The sequence below is a fragment of the Bos indicus genome, chromosome 26, assembly GCF_029378745.1.
Source record: "Bos indicus isolate NIAB-ARS_2022 breed Sahiwal x Tharparkar chromosome 26, NIAB-ARS_B.indTharparkar_mat_pri_1.0, whole genome shotgun sequence".
NCBI classification, from domain to species: Eukaryota; Metazoa; Chordata; class Mammalia; order Artiodactyla; family Bovidae; genus Bos; species Bos indicus.
The window spans coordinates 20,698,862-20,716,227 of NC_091785.1; the positions used below are offsets into that span (position 1 = coordinate 20,698,862).

Genomic DNA, 17,366 nt, shown 5'->3' on the forward strand with positions numbered 1-17,366 from the left:
ACGGGGTCAGAGCTTTCCATCAGCCTTTATGTGCTCCGGGGATTGGCCTGGAGAAAACAAAAAGCACCTGCCTGGGAACTGGTCTCCAGCAAAGGGCAGGGTCTGATGCTGGATCCCCCTGAGTTACTGCTCAGTCAACCACATCACCACAACCTGCACAGGTTTCTCATTTTAATTCTCAACTTTTTTCTTCTGATTTGCCTGGATCTGAGTTCTGTTTATCTAAACCCCCATGGGTAGATGGCCCCTTTGAAAAATCCTGTCTTTTGTGTACAGAGAGAGTTTGCAAACCCTCATTTTGGGACACGCTGATGGGCCATTTCTGAGAAGTTGTGTAAGCCGCAGTGCCTGGCAGGCTATTGTGTGGTTTCCAGGGCTCAAGGTACAGACCCCAGACGGTAGAAGAAAGGAAAGGGCAAGAGGGCAGTGTTGGCTAAGTGTTTCCTAATTAGCTATTGTAACAAAACACTACAAATTTGGTGTCTTACACAACAGAAATGTACTGTCACTCACTGTTGTAGAGGTGAGAAGTCAAAATCAAGGTGTCAACAGGATTTGTTCCTTCTGAAGGCAACAGGGAAGGATCTACTCCAGGTTTTTCTCCGAGTTTCTGTGGTTTGCTGGCAGTCTTTGGCATTCTCGGCTATAGATACACAACATCCCCCTCTGCCTTCGTCTTCACATGGTTTTATCTCTTATGTGCATTTGTGTCCACACTTCCCCTTTTCACAAGGACATCAGACGTGTTGGATTAGGGGCCCATCCCAGTGGGCCTAATAGAGATGTTCTCTATTTGGTGAGAACGTTCCTTTAGAGACCCAGATCCAATCCCTGGGTGGGGACAATTCCCTGGAGAAGGAAATGGCAACCCACTCCAGTATTCTTGCCTGGAGAATTCCATGGACAGAGAAGCCTGGTGGGCTACAATCCATGGGGTCACAAAGAGTCGGACATGACTGAGTGACCAACACTTTCTTTTCACTTCTTTAGATCTTGAGACGTGGTTTCCTGTTGTTTTTTGAGCATATTTATCATAGCTGATTTAAAATCTTTGTCAGTAAGTCCAGCACCTGTGCTTCCTTGAATACAGTTTCTGTTGACCATCTTTTTTTTCTCCTGTGTACAACCCCATACTTTCCTGCTTCCTTGTATGTCTCACTTTTTGCTGAAAACTGATCATTTTAATTAGTTTAACAATTCTGGAAATACAAGCTCTCTCCTCTCCTTCCTCCACCAGGGCTTGTTGTTGTTGTTCCTCCTAATGTTTGGTTTCCCAAACTAATTCTGTTAAGTCTATATTTTTTATTTCATGTGGTCATTGACGTTCCTGCTTGGTTGGCTTAGTGGTCAGATAATGACCAAGAGGTCAGAGGTTTCCTTAAGTGCCTGCAACCAATACGTCACTCAGCCTTTGCTGAGAGGCTCTGTGGGAATGAGGGGTGGGGCCTGTCTTTTTAACAAGCCAGCAGGCAATTTACAGTTCCGTGTCAGTCTTTGTTGCCTGCTTGCCCAGAGTCTGAAGTTAAGCCAGAGTTAAGGGAATAAGACATTCTCAAGTCTTTCTCGGGTAGGTGTGCAACCCTACACATATGTACAACATACTTGATTGCTAGGAATATATTGAAGAGATCAAAACTCCTATGAATATCTTATTCCCCAGATTTTTGTTAAGTTCTTGGTCGGTTTCTTATTTGCCCCAACTGTTATCACTGACACAGGCAGCTGAGATGTTAAACAACAACTCATTGTTGTTTATTAGAGCCAACTCCAAGGCCCAGTAAAGACAAGCCCTGTGAATGGGGTTTTCCAGAGGACTGCTAGAGTGGTCAATAATGAAAGTTGTCCAGCAATGAGGTTTTGGGCGTGTTCTGAACCCACACTGTTCCCTCCAGTAGCTGCGAGGTTACAATAATTGTAATTGGTTTGCTGTTGGTTTTCTAGACTACAGCAGATCTAAGGAGAGGGCAATGGAAATACAGTAAATTAAACTATTACAAAGCTTACTCTTCTTTCTGAGATTTAGCCTTTTTTCTTAAATAAATGTTCCTTGGATTTTTGCAAGCCTTTGGTTAACTTCAAAGTTATGGAAAATGTGGTTTTGATAATTTCTGGCCATTATGCTCATTGCTTTTACAGAAGTCTCAATTTCTGGAGGTCATTACTATTTTCACAGCCCAAGCTGTTTTACCTTTTCAGGGTATGCTTTTTAAAAATGCTTTAAATTATTTGAATTTCAAGCAGAACATTTTAAATTTGCACTCACCTTTTTAGTCAGTTCTGGGGATTATGACTCTACTGTTTGTCTCCTATAATCCTTAAAAGCTCTTTCCTGCTCCAAAGGAACTTAGAAGTTTCTGGAAATATTCTCCATTTTGCCTTTTCTCTTCCAGTGAAATATTAACTCATCTTTCCTTTATTCTGGTATTTCTCAAAGAGATGCCCTAATAAATAGTATTTATGTAGTTAAAAGATTCCAACCTATATGTACGTCTGAGATCTCTTGTCAAGGCCAACAAGATCAGAAAAGACTTCTCTCCTTGTTCATGGGGCTGTGGCAGCTCTGTGCAGCTCTCTCCCTAACCTTTGATGTGTCTCTTAGTCAATGAGGACAGTGAAGATGATGACTGTGGGCTGGTGCCCAGTGTGGAGGAAATCCCAGAGGACGTGGCCTCCTTGTCCATGAAAAGAGAGAACGATCTTCACCGAACGCTGAGCCGCAGGTTGGTCATCTGTTCAGCTGGCAGCCCCCATTACTTCCATAGTTCCCCTTGCTCATTCTCTTTCTCTTTTTTTTTCCCTGAGTGTCCACATGGATGCTGCCAGCTCTCCTTTTGCTTCTGAGCATGGGGAGTAGGGTGGGGCCGTGCGTTTCCCCTGTGATTATATGCTCTGAAGTGCACTGTGATACGCACAGAGCAACTGTGATACCTGCCTCCAAGAAGACGCTTGGAAGGAAAACTTCCCCTCTCAATCTTTCAGATCTCGGTCCAGTAGCAGGCATCTGAAGTCCTTAAAAGACTCCTTGAAAATTCGGAATGCGAACATCCTGAAGGAAGAGGAAGAGCCAGTGAGAGGACAAAAGCTCATTAAGAAGGAATTTGTACAAACTGGAAAGGTGAATGCCACAGTAAAAAGTACCATCCATTAGAGGCGATAGAAGGCTTTTTAAGTTTGATGCTTTGAATACATTATCTATAGAGGAATATGCCTTATGTGCTCTGCCCGTCTTTAAATTTATCATTGAAATGTTAGCAGAGGCTCTAGGCGCTTTATCAAATCGTATTTCCATGAAGAATGACACATGTCCTGTGAATATCTTCATACCACACTTCACGTAGTGAAAGCAACAAAAATGAGATGCAATTCTGGGAGCCAGAGAATACCAATCTATCAAGCTCATAGCACACAGTTCATATTAATAAAACTTAAGACCAAGCTCTTAAATTTAAGGTCTTAAACATTAATAAAGCAAGGTCTGTGGTATAGCCTTATCTGTCCCACTGTTTTTATATCTGTTCCTCTTAATTTCATCTAGAAGTTCATTAATAATCTGATGGTTATTCACCCTGCATTGTATTTCAGCATTGATTATTATCTTGCCCATATAGAAATGTGATCCCTTACCAAATTTTGCTACCTGCTATCCACTTTTCCAAAGCACTGCATTCCCCCATGATTGATATTCTGGTAATTCCTCACCAAAAGTCAATGGTGTGTGTTAGTTGCTCAGTTGTGTCCAACTCTTTGCGACCTCATTGTCTGTAGCCTGCCAGGCTCCTCTGTCCAGGAGATTATCCAGGCAAGAATCCCGGAGTGGGTTGCCATTCCATTCTTCAAGGGATCTTCCCAACCCAGGGTTGAATCCGGGTCTCCTGTATTGCAGACAGATTCTTTACCATCTGAGCCAGCAGGGAAACCCAAAATGCCAGTAGGAATTCTACTAACACTGAGTGGGGGCTTTGCAGGTGAAGTTCTCCATCTACCTGAAATACCTACAAGCAATAGGATGGTGCTCGATAGTCTTCATCCTCTTGGGGTTTGTGATCTATTATGTGGCTTTTATTGGATCAAACCTCTGGCTCAGTGCTTGGACCAGTGACTCTAAAATATACAATGGCACCAACTATCCATCCTCTCAGAGGGACCTGAGAGTTGGCGTCTATGGAGCTCTGGGAGTCGCACAAGGTATGTGTGATGGCTACAGCAGCTGTCCCTGCGACAGTCTACCGGGTCCACTTACTTTGCCTCGACTCGGGAAAGCATTTGCCATTGTGTCGCTGGCGCAAGTCTCCCGGGCTCCCTGTGCACGGTGCTGACTACACTGCTTCCATTTCTAGGTCTCTTTGTGTTCATAGCGAATATCTGGAGTGTCTATGGTTGCAACCATGCATCAAACATCCTTCACAAGCAACTGCTGAACAATATCCTTCGAGCACCCATGAGTTTTTTTGACACAACACCCATAGGTCGGATAGTGAACAGGTTTGCTGGTGTAAGTATCTCAAGGGCTGTAAGACGCATTTATGGCTGAGGATCTTTCTGTTTCTGACAGGGAAAGAATTCTCATTTTCCCCTAGACAACACTGGGCAGTTCCAGTTCTTTGGTCCCACTTAGCATGCAGATGTTTCCAGAATAACCTTGTGTGTGGTACGAAGGGTCCTGGGGATACAGGGATGAACCACTGTGGCCCTGTAAGTAGGGCACCAATGAGTGAGGAAGACGGCCAAGGAAATAAAGGATGTTGATAGAGTGCGGGGAAGCCAGGAACAACAATGCGCACAGTGGCCTTCTGGGAGTGTGAAAGAGTGACGGGAAAAGAGGTACCGGCTGCGTCTGGATGACCGAGGGTGGGAAAGGTGAGAAAAGGTGAAATTTAAGTGGTAGAAGTTAGCCAGAGAGATGGGGGCCGGGGTGGGCCGGTGGTGCTGGCAGCGGGATGTGAAGGATTACTCTGCAGAGGGAAAAACACAGGTGAAAGCGGAGTCATGGTTGTGACTGCGGGGAAACCCTTTGCTTGGTCGCTACTTCCAGTCCTGAAACTCCCATCTTTGATGCTTTACAAATAAGTAAACGAGGTCTGGATTATGGAATCTTGTGATTTGAATGGAGTTCTGGAACACTGTCTCCATCGGCTGCAGATTCTAGAACCCTTAGCATTTGTTCATTCAACATTTACTGGGTACCTTCTATGAGCCAAGGACTGTCCCGGGGATTGAGATGCTCAATAGATGCAAAGGTCATAGATGGCTCTCTACCATGCACCAGACTGAACTCATTGCTTCTTAATGAATATGAGACGGAAATTTCAGGAACAGAGGAAACCAGACAATTCAGAGTAATATTCAATTATCACCAAGAGAGTTTTCAGACTTCTGTTTGTAGAGGAAGGTGCACATTTTTAATAATGTCTTAGCAACTCTGAGCCCTTATGTGTTTGGTCTTGTAGCAGACACACAAAGTCTAGCTCCCAGCCTACAGCCAGGTTTTGGGGACATGGTGACTGCTTCAAAAGTGGGCTGGCCCCCGCTTGTCACCTTCCTCTGCAATAAAAATGGTGGGCATGATGTCATTGGAGACAGTTTACATCGGCTTTCTGCTCTCTCATAGAGCCTTAAAAAGGACATCATTTTGGATGGGGAGATTTCTCACAGGAATTTTGCAAAGATTGCACACTCTTTTCCAGTGTTGTAATGTATATATGTATTATGCATGCTCATACACTTCAGTCGTGTCTGACGCTTTGTGGCCCTATGGACTGTAGCCCATCATGCTTCTCTGTCCATGGGGATTCTCCAGGCAAGAATACTGGAGTTGGTTTCCATGCCCTCCTCATAACTGTGTCCAGGGTTGAGAGAAAAAAAGAAGTTCTCACTATCAGTTCTGTGCAGATTACTTTTGACCATTAACTGGCATAGATTCTCCTTCCTTTTTTCCTCCCCTACCTCCATCTCTTCTTAAAGGCTCAGCCATCGGGTCCAGAGGACTTGGGATCTAACTCTCCTTTATGGTCTGAGTCACCTCCACCACAAAACTCAGCATACAATTAATGATGGTTTCCTTCTTCATGCAAAAACAGTTAGCAAAATATGACTGTTGCCTAAGTAACTCAATATCTGTGTTTTCTTTTTCAGAAGATTAATTATGTATATACACATATAATTATTTATATATATAATATGTATATAGGTATAATAATACATATTATATATGTTAAACATGTATAATAAATTATATATACATTTTGTAAATATAAAATAGATATTATATATAATAATATATATCATTATTTATTTGGAATATGGGAAAAAGGAAACTATCATTAATTGTATAGTGAGTTTTGTGAGGGAGGTGGCTCAGACCATAAAGGAGAATTAGATTCTGGGTCCTCTGGAGCAGATGGCTGAGCCCTTAAGAGGAGATGAAAGTAGGGGAGGAAGGAAGGATGGAGAATTTATACCAGTTGAGGGTCAAAAGAAATCTTCACAGAACTAATGGTGAGGGTTTCTTTTTTTCTCTCAACCCTGGACAGTTACTTGCATTCTGATGTGACTAAGCAAATTCCCTACCGCAACTGAGAAGGTGTCAAATGTCTCAGGCATTCATGAGCACACCATCTCTCCTCCTGTGTCCCTAGGATATCTCCACAGTGGATGACACCCTCCCCATGTCTTTACGCAGCTGGGTCTTGTGCTTCCTGGGCATCATCAGCACGCTGGTCATGATCTGCCTGGCCACTCCCATCTTCGTCGTCGTCATCATTCCTCTTGGCATCATTTATGTGTCTGTTCAGGTAGGTTTGGAAATGGCTAGGTTTCCCTTCTTCTCCTCATTAAATGCTTAAGTTCTTCTCTTGGGTTTATGGCTAGTCACTCCCCACCCCTCGAGCATCTTTGTCATTGAGTCAGATATTAACATACCGTCTTCACAATGGTGAGGTTGTCGGTGGCTTCCAGAAGAGGTGTGCTAAGGCCGCTTCCTTGGTTGGCTTAGGTTGATCTACTTGGAGATGTGCCTCAGCAGGAGCCCAGTCTCTTCACTTCAGGGCAGTTCTCCTTTCACTGGGGTGTCTGTGGCGGGGAGGTGGGTGGGTGGGGGGGTATTCAGGCTCAATTCCAGTGTGGTCTTGAGGGCAAAAGTCGTTTGATAGCCAAGCCTCAAGAAAAACTAGAGCAAGTAGAAAGGGCTCCATGCCTGCAATAAGGGGAAGGAATGAGGAGAAGGAAGCTGTAGAGAGAATTCTTGTCCCAGCAGCTACCTTTGGGATAAATTGATCACCTTGAGAAACCAATCCTGAAGCCCTTCAGCGAAGGGCAGCCTTGTGGCTGTGGTAAGTTTACACTGCTGGGCTGTGTGTTGAGTTCCTCAGGTACATTGTCATCTCTGTTAGTAACAAATCAACAAATAAGAGGCAGGATATTTGAGGAAACTTCCATGTATAACATTTTGAATTCTGACTCTCGCATGCCTAGCTCTTCCCTTATTTCAACAAATCCTCTGGGCTTCCCTGGTGGCTCAGACAGTAAAGAATTCACCTACAATGCAGGAGACCCAGGGGGGTTGGATCCCCTGGAGAAGGGAATGGCTACCCACTCCAGTATTCTTGCCTGGAGAATTCCATGGACAGAGGAGCCTGGCAGGCTACAGTCCATGGGGTCACAAAGAGTCAGACATGACTGAAGCATCTTAGCATGCATGCATCAGCATACCTTTCTTAAGCCATTTATTGCCCATCTCTCCTTTCCGAACCCCTTGTTCCACAGCTGCATTTATCCCTTTAGAGACCATTTTTCTAAAAAAAAAAAAAAGACCATTTTTATCACTACTGTCATTTAGAAATATGTGCAAAAAAGAAATATGTGCAGATTCTTGGGAGCATATGGATTAGGCTGACAAAATTCCTTGGAATACTCCAGCCTCTAGGGCTGTGGCAGAGTGTCTTGCTTTCATGCTCCCCTGTTCCCCACCAACCCCAGATCCTCGCATTGTCCTCTTCCTCTGAGCCTCTCTCATCTCTCCCCTAGTGAGAGACCAGATCAGAGCTGCCTCTTGTTCAGATGTTGGCTCTGGCCTCAGAGTAATGAATGTTGGTCACGGCCACGAGGGAAGAGGTAACAGCATATGTGATGTGATCTGTGACAGATTCTTCACTTTTTTGGGTCCAGATATTTTATGTGGCTACTTCCCGCCAGTTGAGACGACTGGACTCTGTCACCAGGTCCCCAATATACTCTCACTTCAGTGAGACTGTGTCAGGCTTGTCTGTTATCCGCGCCTTTGAGCACCAGCAGCGATTTCTAAAGCAAAGTGAGACAGCGATTGACACCAACCAGAAATGTGTCTTTTCTTGGATTACCTCCAACAGGTGAGACTGCCCCCAGATATTCACCCAGATATGTGTACTTTGGAGTTCTGCGCATTTGACATTAGCTGTGGGAGGGTAGGCGTGGCCCAAAATGTGAAATTCACTCTGGCTAAACACGGAGAAGGCAATGGCACCCTACTCCAGTACTTTTGCCTAGAAAATCCCATGAATGGAAGAGCCTGGTAGGCTGCAGTCCATGGGGTCGCTAGAGTCGGACACGACTGAGTGACTTCACTTTCACTTTTCACTTTGGAAATGGCAACCCACTCCAGTGTTCTTGCCTGGAGAATCCCAGGGACGGGAAGCCTGGTTGGCTGCCGTCTATGAGGTCGCATAGAGTCAGACACGACTGAAGAGACGCAGCAGCAGCAGCAAACACGCCTATCATGTGAGAAGAGAGGAGAAAGCATAAGCTTCAGAGTCAGACTGGTCCCTGTATCTGCTCTGCTACTTCCCGAGCTAGGGGAATTGTCTTGACCCCTCAGGAAAATCTCATTATTATTATTATTATTTTTTTTTTTTTACAATGGCTGGATCACAACCTATCTCATGGGCTTATGGAGGAAGTTACATGACACTGCTCAGCATTTTGTAACACAGATTCTGTCCAAGTGCTGGGTGAACCAGACATTCTGTTTGCTTCCCTGAGTGGATGTGTGGTTGTCCATAGGCAGGACAGTTATTGGAGGTGGGAAAGAAGCAGAAGTTGGAGGGAGGAGAGCTGCAAAATTTTGGGTAAAATCAGTAATGACAGAAATGAAAAACTCAAATCCTGTGAGGTAAATGCAAAAAGGCTGTGCAGTCTTGGTTCCTCCAGCTTCATTAGACCTTGGCGTGTCCTTGGAGGAGGAAGATCTTTTTCAGGAAATGAAAGCCCTTGAGTGGTTTCTACACTGTCTTGCACTGTGAAGGGCAGGCTAATGATGCTTAGTATTATTTGGAATGTGAAGAGGTCAGAAATTTGATTGTAAAGATCTTTTATATCTTAGATAATTTCCAAGAAGGAAAGAGCCATTTTTCTGTTGGATGCCCCTTGTAAAATATGTATCATATTTATTTGTAGGTGTGCTAGAATTATTTGTACAAATTTGGGAAAGCACATTTTACTGGGAAAGTCAGTTTTTATAAATTGCATCAATCTATATACTATTCAGTTCTCTACAAAGCCCAACATATCTCTCTGTTATCAGTTCTTACCTAACTTCTCTCCACCTCCTATTTTTTCTCCATCTTTTTAAAATCATGAAATCAGACAGGGTACATTGAACTTCCCTGTGGTGACTTCTTTCTAACCTTACATATGAATTCTTTATGCCATTGTTTACCTTGCCTAATCAAAAGAACACATTTGGAACATTTTTTTAAATGCAGATTCCTAAAAGTCATTCCCTGAATCTCCTGGGGAAGAGTCCATGAATTTTTGGCACAAATCTGTATATTTTTAACAATTGCCACCAAATGATTCTTACGATTTGGCAAGTTTGGGAGGCACTGAAATATAGGATTCCCTTAGTTTAGCAAACTCTTCCAGTATCTTTAAAAATGCAATTTATTTTCCAAAATCCAAAATTTAAAAGACTTTAGGAAAACATGTCATAGTTAAACTGAGGCACCTCCTAAGAAGACAGTCCTACCAACTCAAGCCCTCTCAGAATGCTCTGGGAACCCCGCACTTGCTGGGTAAGGTAAGGAAGCTGACACCTCTCAGTGACACCTCTTTCTCTGGTTCTGTTGCCCTCCAGGTGGCTTGCGGTTCGTCTGGAGCTGATTGGGAACCTGATCGTCTTCTTTGCATCCTTGATGATGGTTATTTATAGAAATAACCTAAGTGGGGACACTGTGGGCTTTGTTCTGTCCAACGCACTTAATGTGAGTCTGGTTGGGAGTTTGGTTGAATTAATGCATTATTCTTAAATGCATCCAGAGTCCACGCTCTGGATTCCTTTTTAGATCCAGATAGACCAGGAGAGACTGAGGTTCAAACCCTGTCTCTATCTCTTACTAATTGTGTAACCCATGGACATGCTCCTTAACCTTTCTAAGTAGGTGCCGGTGTCATCTGGGAAATGATATATATTTTGTTGCCCTGGGGAGTTAAGAAAGCAATCTCACGTGATTCAATCTAATAGTTTCCCATCTCTTTGCCTCTTGATTATAGTCGAAAGAAAAAATAACTATTTCTTTTATAATATAGCAGTAACCAGAAAGTCTTTTGAACAGTAACTTCTACGTTTATTTTGTTAAATCACAGAATAATTGGAGTTCACTTTAATGAAGGAGAGAGAGTCTAATAGAACTATATAATGCATCCCCCACTTGACTAAGGGATATAAATATCAGACATTATTTCTTACCGCCTAAGACAGAGACTGGCACCACAGTGAAAGTTTAATAAATAATACTCATTTAATGAGTCATCGGGCCATCTTTTGTGGAAACTTTCTGAACTAATATTTTGGGGGTCTGCATAACCACCAGCAGGGTCTACATGGCGCTGTTTTCAGTTGGAGTCCATAAGACCCAAAGGTGATCATGGTGGAAGAGGACTCTGTCATTCACCAGAATCACCGGGTTCCTTGTGCCACTGCCCTTTCATCCCCTCAGTTCTAGGCTTATTAACCTAGAACAGACAGGGCAAAGAGTTGGAGAACTATTAGACTGAACCAAAGAACATCGTTCAGATATCAACAGTTCATATGGTCCAGCCGACACCAAGTGGTTGCCCTTAGTCCCCAGCCTCCTGAGCTTTCCTGTCTCTACCTACCATGTGCTCAACAAAGATTCCTGAGAGTATGTGCCAGGCCTGTGTTTTTGCCTGTAGGAAGACTGCATCTGAGAAGCTTGCCTCTGAGTGACCCACAGATGCCCTGGACTCTGGCCCAGGTCATGACAGCCGTCTCCCTGTTGGTTGGATTTATCTCTGTAATGGCAGGAAGGCACTTGAGTTTACTGGGGTAACAGAGGACACGGGTCCATGTGGATGTCCCACCTTGACGGTTGGCTTCTCAATCGAGCTGTTGTTAATTGACAGCAGAGAAAGGCAGCAGCTTTTAGAAGGCCTGTTCCTACCCCATGTCTTTCCTTATGCTTCCCTCATTGGAATGCTACCCCTAAACTAATGACTTATAGGTGGGAGAGCCAAGTTTGAGTACCACTGCACTAACAGCCAGCCTATCTAGCCTCAGTTCTGGTGCCAGGCCACTCCAAGCCCCTGGTGTCTTTCCTGTGAGCGCCACAGAGTTGAGCACTCAATGGTCCTCCCACCATTCAATGCACTGGCCTCATTTCCTCCTCCAAGGAGGTGTGGATTGTCTCTTATCCTCCTCCTTGCTGTCTTGTAGAGCCCTTCTTAGTGCTAGGTACCGAGGAGGCACTAGATTGAATTTGTGGTTTGACTAGTTGGGTTGGTTTAAGCCTCAGATGATCATCTTCTGGTTTCTCTGTAGATCACACAAACCCTGAACTGGCTAGTGAGGATGACGTCAGAAATAGAGACCAACATTGTGGCTGTTGAGCGAATAACCGAGTACATAAATGTGGAAAACGAGGTAAGGAGGAATCAGAGGAACCCAGGAACAAGGCCAAAAAAAAAAAAAAAAAAAAGCTGATGCGTTGAGAATGCATCTATCTAGAGATTTCACACAGGGTCATAAAGGTTCTCTGGAAGTTTCCCTCGCTCAGACAGAAAGGACCTAATTTTTTTAAACCTAGAATAGGTAATTGTTTGGGAGAAGTCACATCTTGGGATTGCATCAAGTTAAATGGTGGCTTAATTTTCAGAGCAACCTCGTAGCCTAGGGTTTCTTTAATTGAATAAGGTATAAACCTTCTCAGCCGTCCTGGTGGCTCAGATGGTAAAGAATCTGCCTGCAATGTGGGAGACCTGGGTTAGATCCATGGGTCGGGAAGGTGCCCTGAAGAAGGAAATGGCTGGAAGAACCAGTCTAGTTCAGTCTGTTCAAAGCAGATGCTCAAAAGTGGCTGGGACACTGCTACTTACTCTGTTCTGTGACATGAATCCTAGGGGGGGATTGTTGAGTGAGTTGTCACCACGTAAAGCACTTCTCCTCCTGTCTCCTGGCCAGGCACCATGGGTGACTGATAAGAGACCTCCAGAAGGTTGGCCCAGCAAAGGGGAGATCCAGTTTAGCAATTACCAAGTACGGTATCGACCTGAGCTGGATCTGGTACTGAAAGGGATCACCTGTGACATTAAGAGCACGGAGAAGGTAGGTGGAGCTGAAGAAAGGCCTGAGTGAGTCCTTGTGGACATAGAAAACCATTTCTTCATTCAGTTGAAGTGAGAGGGTGGGAACACTTCCAATGCCTTGAGGTGTAGGGACACAGTACCACCACTAGAGGGCAGGATATCCACACAGGATCAAACAGACTTACTAAGCTCCTAAGGGCTTTCTTGCTCAGCCCTCCCTTGCCTCCCAACTGGCATCCTCTCCTCCTGTGGCAGATGGGCTTATTTCCTATAAGCTTCAAGGCTTACAGAGGGGAAGTCAGGAAGCACAGACCTGGGGAAGGAACTGGTGGAACGCCTGTGTGGAGGTTGTCCCTGCAGAGAGAGTGGGCTGGTTCTCCTTCTGGTGTGCAAAGTATGGTGTTCTTGTTCTCTGAGGACTTGGGGTCTGATACAGGGCCAAAAAATTGTCTGGGCAACAGTGCTTAGGTCTGTAATGTGCTTAGGTCCACGTTCTCAGACCTGATGGCAGGCGCAGTCCTTCCCTTCTCCTCACGTCTAAACAAGATTCTTAAAAATCGATTAATTTCCAGTAATAATTATAACAAATGTGTACATTTCCAGTAGTCAATGCAGCCGTCAGCCAGCTACAAGTCAGGGGGTAGGGTGGGAAGGCCATCCTTTTCTGACATCTAGGCACTTTTTTTTTTCCCCACCAAAACCACAATCAGTCTAACATCTTAAGAGATGCAGTAGCTAATCACTGTCTTTTCCACTTGTGAGTATGAATGCCCCAGGCTAAATTGTTGTCCCCAAGAATTACACAATGAACTAACATGCAAAAAACTGTATTTACAGATTGGCGTGGTGGGCCGGACAGGAGCTGGGAAATCGTCCCTGACAAACTGCCTCTTCAGAATCCTAGAGGCCGCAGGAGGCCAGATCACCATTGATGGGGTAGACATTGCTTCCATTGGGCTCCACGACCTCCGAGAGAAACTGACCATCATCCCTCAGGTAAACTCTAGGACGTGCTCACCTGCAGCTGGTTCCACAGGAAACATTGCACCATCTTCTCGATGTATGTTCACTTAGCAGTGTCATTTCTGTCGTCTGCCTGGGATACCTAAGCTAGTTCCCTAAAATACACTGCTTCCAGAACTTAACAAAAAGAAGTTTTGCATTTGGGGGCAATATGCTTGTGTGACTCAGTATCTAAACAGTAGGTGGCAGCATCACAACAGAAGTCAAGGGGAGCAGATGATTATCTGTAGCCCATCAGGGTTCGCAGGGCCTTTGCAATCAGCATTAGCAGTTTTGCCACTGAAGCTTGAAACCATTAAGCTTTATTCTCTGCATCTGATGTGGTTACAAGAGAGGGGAGGGAATCTGCAGCAATTTTTTGCCAGTAAGTGGAACAGTTAGTGTATCAGCAAGAAAGTCTTCCCAGCAGCTTTGCTCTCTGGACCCCTCCAAACAAGAATGCCCTGGAGGCTCTGGGTGTGTGGTCCTCATCAGAACCTGTCTGCCTCTGCTCGCTGCAGCCAAGTCTGGGGGTGACTTCGGCTGGTCTGGTGTTTGCTCCCTTTTTACACTTTTCTGCAGCCTCTTCAAGAGCACAAGAAATTCTTTTCTTGTGACTGCACTACCCTTTCCTGTGCATGCCCTGATTCCCTCCACCTTCATTCACACCATGAGTTTTCAGTCTGTGTGTGGAAGGGGTGGGATATTTCTCTCATCTTTTTAAGAGATGCTGAGGCAAACTTGGAGATCTATAAATGAATTTTAGAATGAAAACAAAACCAAGGACCCCACTAATTTTCAAAAAATATTTTATTTATTCGGCTGTACCAGGTCTTAGCTGCAGTACTCAAGATTTTTGATCTTCGATCTTCGTTGCAGCATGGGGGATCTAGTTCCCTGACCAGGAATCAAACCCAGGCCTCCCTGCATTGGGATCGTAGTCTTAGCCAGTGGACCACCAGTGATATCCCCCAAGGACTCCCCTTAATGCTGTGTTTAGCTCAAAGCTGTCATCAGGGAAATCGTGCAGAACCTTGACCACTAACCAGCTTTCCATCTCAGACCAGTCCTGCCTGCTTTCTTGGCCACAATGACCTGGTTCTTTTTCTGACACTGGCCCCAGTAACTGCCTGGTCCCTTGACTTGCAGGACCCCGTCCTGTTCTCTGGGAGCCTGAGGATGAATCTGGACCCCTTCAACAACTACTCGGATGAGGAGATTTGGAAGGCCTTGGAGCTCTCTCACCTCAAATCTTTCGTGGCTGGCCTGCAAGCTGGGTTGTCCTACGAAGTGACAGAGGGTGGTGACAACCTGAGGTAAGGTTTCATAACCCACTGCTCCCACAGGCTGTGGAGGCGGCAAGGGGACCACTCCTTCTGTTGCTCGTGCTTGGTGGCATCTGGCAAAGAATTTTCACTCTCCAGGTCTAATTCCTAGTGCACAAAAGGAACCTGTTGTGAAGATTAAAACAGAAGTGTATGTGCTTGAAAACCTTTGTTAATAAACAAACCCTCATGAGACATTACAAATGTGAGTTTGCAGATCCCGCCCTTGTGCGGGTTCTCAGGTGCACTCAGGCTGAAAACAATCCCCGATGCCTGGTCCAGCCCCAGAGAGTCTGATGTAAGTGGTGTGAGGCACTGCTGGAGGTGTGAGTTCTAAAGGATGCCCAGAAGCCCTGGTCTAAGGGGCACCTGGATGATGGAGACGTGGAGTCTGCAGGGTCCTTGTAACACCATAACCCAACACCAAGATTCTTTTGGCTTTATAATTCTTTTTTACTGTTTCAAAGCATTTCTATACCTGTTGACACTTCACAGTTCCTGTTGGCTAACAAGCTGACCTGGCATTTCTCCTATGACAACCTGCTTTTCCCTTCTACAAACTCGTGGTCAGTTCTCAGCCAGAGCCAGCAGCTCAAGGGTGGGTCTTCCTGCAGTCCCTGCATGGTGAGCAGGGCTTAGACCATTAGCAGCTGAAGCTCAAAAGAGAAGGGAAGGCTCAGAAGCTGAGTTAATGGACCTGCCGCTCTGGCCTCACTTGGGAGCTTGTTGTAAATGCAGAATTTCAGATTCGGGACCTACTATCTGGAATCTCCCCTGTAGCAGGAGCCCTGGGTGATTTGTGTGCACACTAGAGCAGGGGAAGCAATGACGAGCAGGTTGAGTTCTTAGTAGGCGGCACGCTAGCATCACTAGGCAAAGTCCTGTGCCCAGGCTGTACCCTATACCAGTGGAACCAGGGCCGCTGCTGATCCCAGTCTGCAGCCCCAGGAACGCCTACGAGCCCTGGTGGAGAACACCCTTTGTTTGTTCTCCTTCAGCCACAGATCTGGGAACTAGCAGAACTGAGGTAGGTCTTCAGGCCTATTAAAAATGCTGTTCAAACATTCAGTCAACAAATATATATTGAGCACCTACTGGAAAGACAGAGGAAAATGCCATAGACATACCCATGCCCTCCTAGAACTTACGTGCGATGGAGAAGACAGACATTAGACAAGTAAATTCTGCACAATAAATGCCTGAGGTGTGCAGGGCCATAGGGGCCGATCTGGCAGGATCTGATGGAGCCCAAGACTGGAGTCACACCCTTCTTGGACCACGCTGAGACACGTGGCATGACCAGTGCCTTAATTTCAGATCTGGGGGAGCGGGTGTTGAAACTTAAAATCCTTTGATCAGAAACTAGAGATCAGTCAGCTTGGAGATCAAGCTGTCCACAGCTAAAAGCCAAAATGATGCCTCAGCAGCAGCCTGTTACTATGAAGTCCAAGTGAACCAGGCAGGAAGTTAAGTAAACAGTTTTGCAGTATCTGTGTTCTTACATAGAAAAACTGGAAGTTCATCTTGGGTGACTTCTCATCTCCTGCAGAAATTTTCTTGCAGGGAATTACAGAACTTTAGTCTGGCCACCCTCTGTTTAATATGTTCCCTAATGGCCACGGCAGGAAAGAACAATTAGCAAATTCCTGAATATTTCCTCCACATCATTTCCCAAAGCTTCTTTATGTAAGTAAGAGGTCCAGTTTTCATTACTGGCTTTTCGCAAATTAAAGCCATTTGCATCTTACAGGCATATTCGGATCCCACATACACTGCATCTCACACCAAGACATCATCGTGTTCATTAGCTGTTCATTAGCAGTGGTCTCCAATCGAGGCAGAAGGCCCCAAACAAATGAGACTCGAGGCTAGAATTACACATTAAAATAAGGAATGGGTTTACTAAGAGCACTAAGAAATGCCACTGGGGCATTCTTGTGTGGTGTCATCCTATAGTAATGATGTCGGGTCAAATACTGCTGAAGCAAGCTGGGTGGCAGCCGTCTTATTTTGAAATTGTTGCTGGTGTACTGTAGCTAAATGCAAGGTACTAGTCCTGGGCTAGTGTTTTCCAAACTTGTTAAACATGAAAGTCTCCTGGGGTGTATTCAAAATACATGTTCTCAAAATCATGCAATTTGCAGAGACATGGATGGACCCAGAGACTGTCATACAGAATGAAGTCAGCACAAAACCTATCACTTATATGTGGAAGCTAGAAAAATAAGACAGATGAACTTATTTGCAAAGCAGAAATAGAGACAGATGTAGAAGATGGACATGTGGATATGAGCGGAGAAGAGGCGGTGGCATAAATTTGGAGATCGGGATTGACATATATATATACTGCTGCTGCGTCGTTTCAGTCGTGTCCGACTCTCTGCGACCCCGTAGATGGCAGCCCACCAGCCTCCGCCGCTCCTGGGATTCTCCAGGCAAGAATACTGGAGTGGGTTGCCATTTCCT

At 45.0% G+C, this 17,366-nt stretch overlaps 1 protein-coding gene across 1 annotated transcript in view; it reads left to right on the top strand.

The window, feature by feature from the left end:
* ABCC2 (ATP binding cassette subfamily C member 2) overlaps nucleotides 1-17,366 on the top strand; it is an 83,513-nt gene that overhangs the window by 58,684 nt on the left and 7,463 nt on the right. The window contains exons 20-30 of the mRNA XM_070780630.1: nucleotides 2,600-2,720; nucleotides 2,980-3,115; nucleotides 3,966-4,185; nucleotides 4,338-4,492; nucleotides 6,636-6,791; nucleotides 8,164-8,363; nucleotides 10,106-10,232; nucleotides 11,810-11,911; nucleotides 12,449-12,592; nucleotides 13,411-13,569; nucleotides 14,725-14,891. Of these exons, the coding sequence (XP_070636731.1) occupies nucleotides 2,600-2,720; nucleotides 2,980-3,115; nucleotides 3,966-4,185; nucleotides 4,338-4,492; nucleotides 6,636-6,791; nucleotides 8,164-8,363; nucleotides 10,106-10,232; nucleotides 11,810-11,911; nucleotides 12,449-12,592; nucleotides 13,411-13,569; nucleotides 14,725-14,891 (1,687 nt within the window). The remainder of the gene's footprint in view (nucleotides 1-2,599; nucleotides 2,721-2,979; nucleotides 3,116-3,965; nucleotides 4,186-4,337; nucleotides 4,493-6,635; nucleotides 6,792-8,163; nucleotides 8,364-10,105; nucleotides 10,233-11,809; nucleotides 11,912-12,448; nucleotides 12,593-13,410; nucleotides 13,570-14,724; nucleotides 14,892-17,366) is intronic.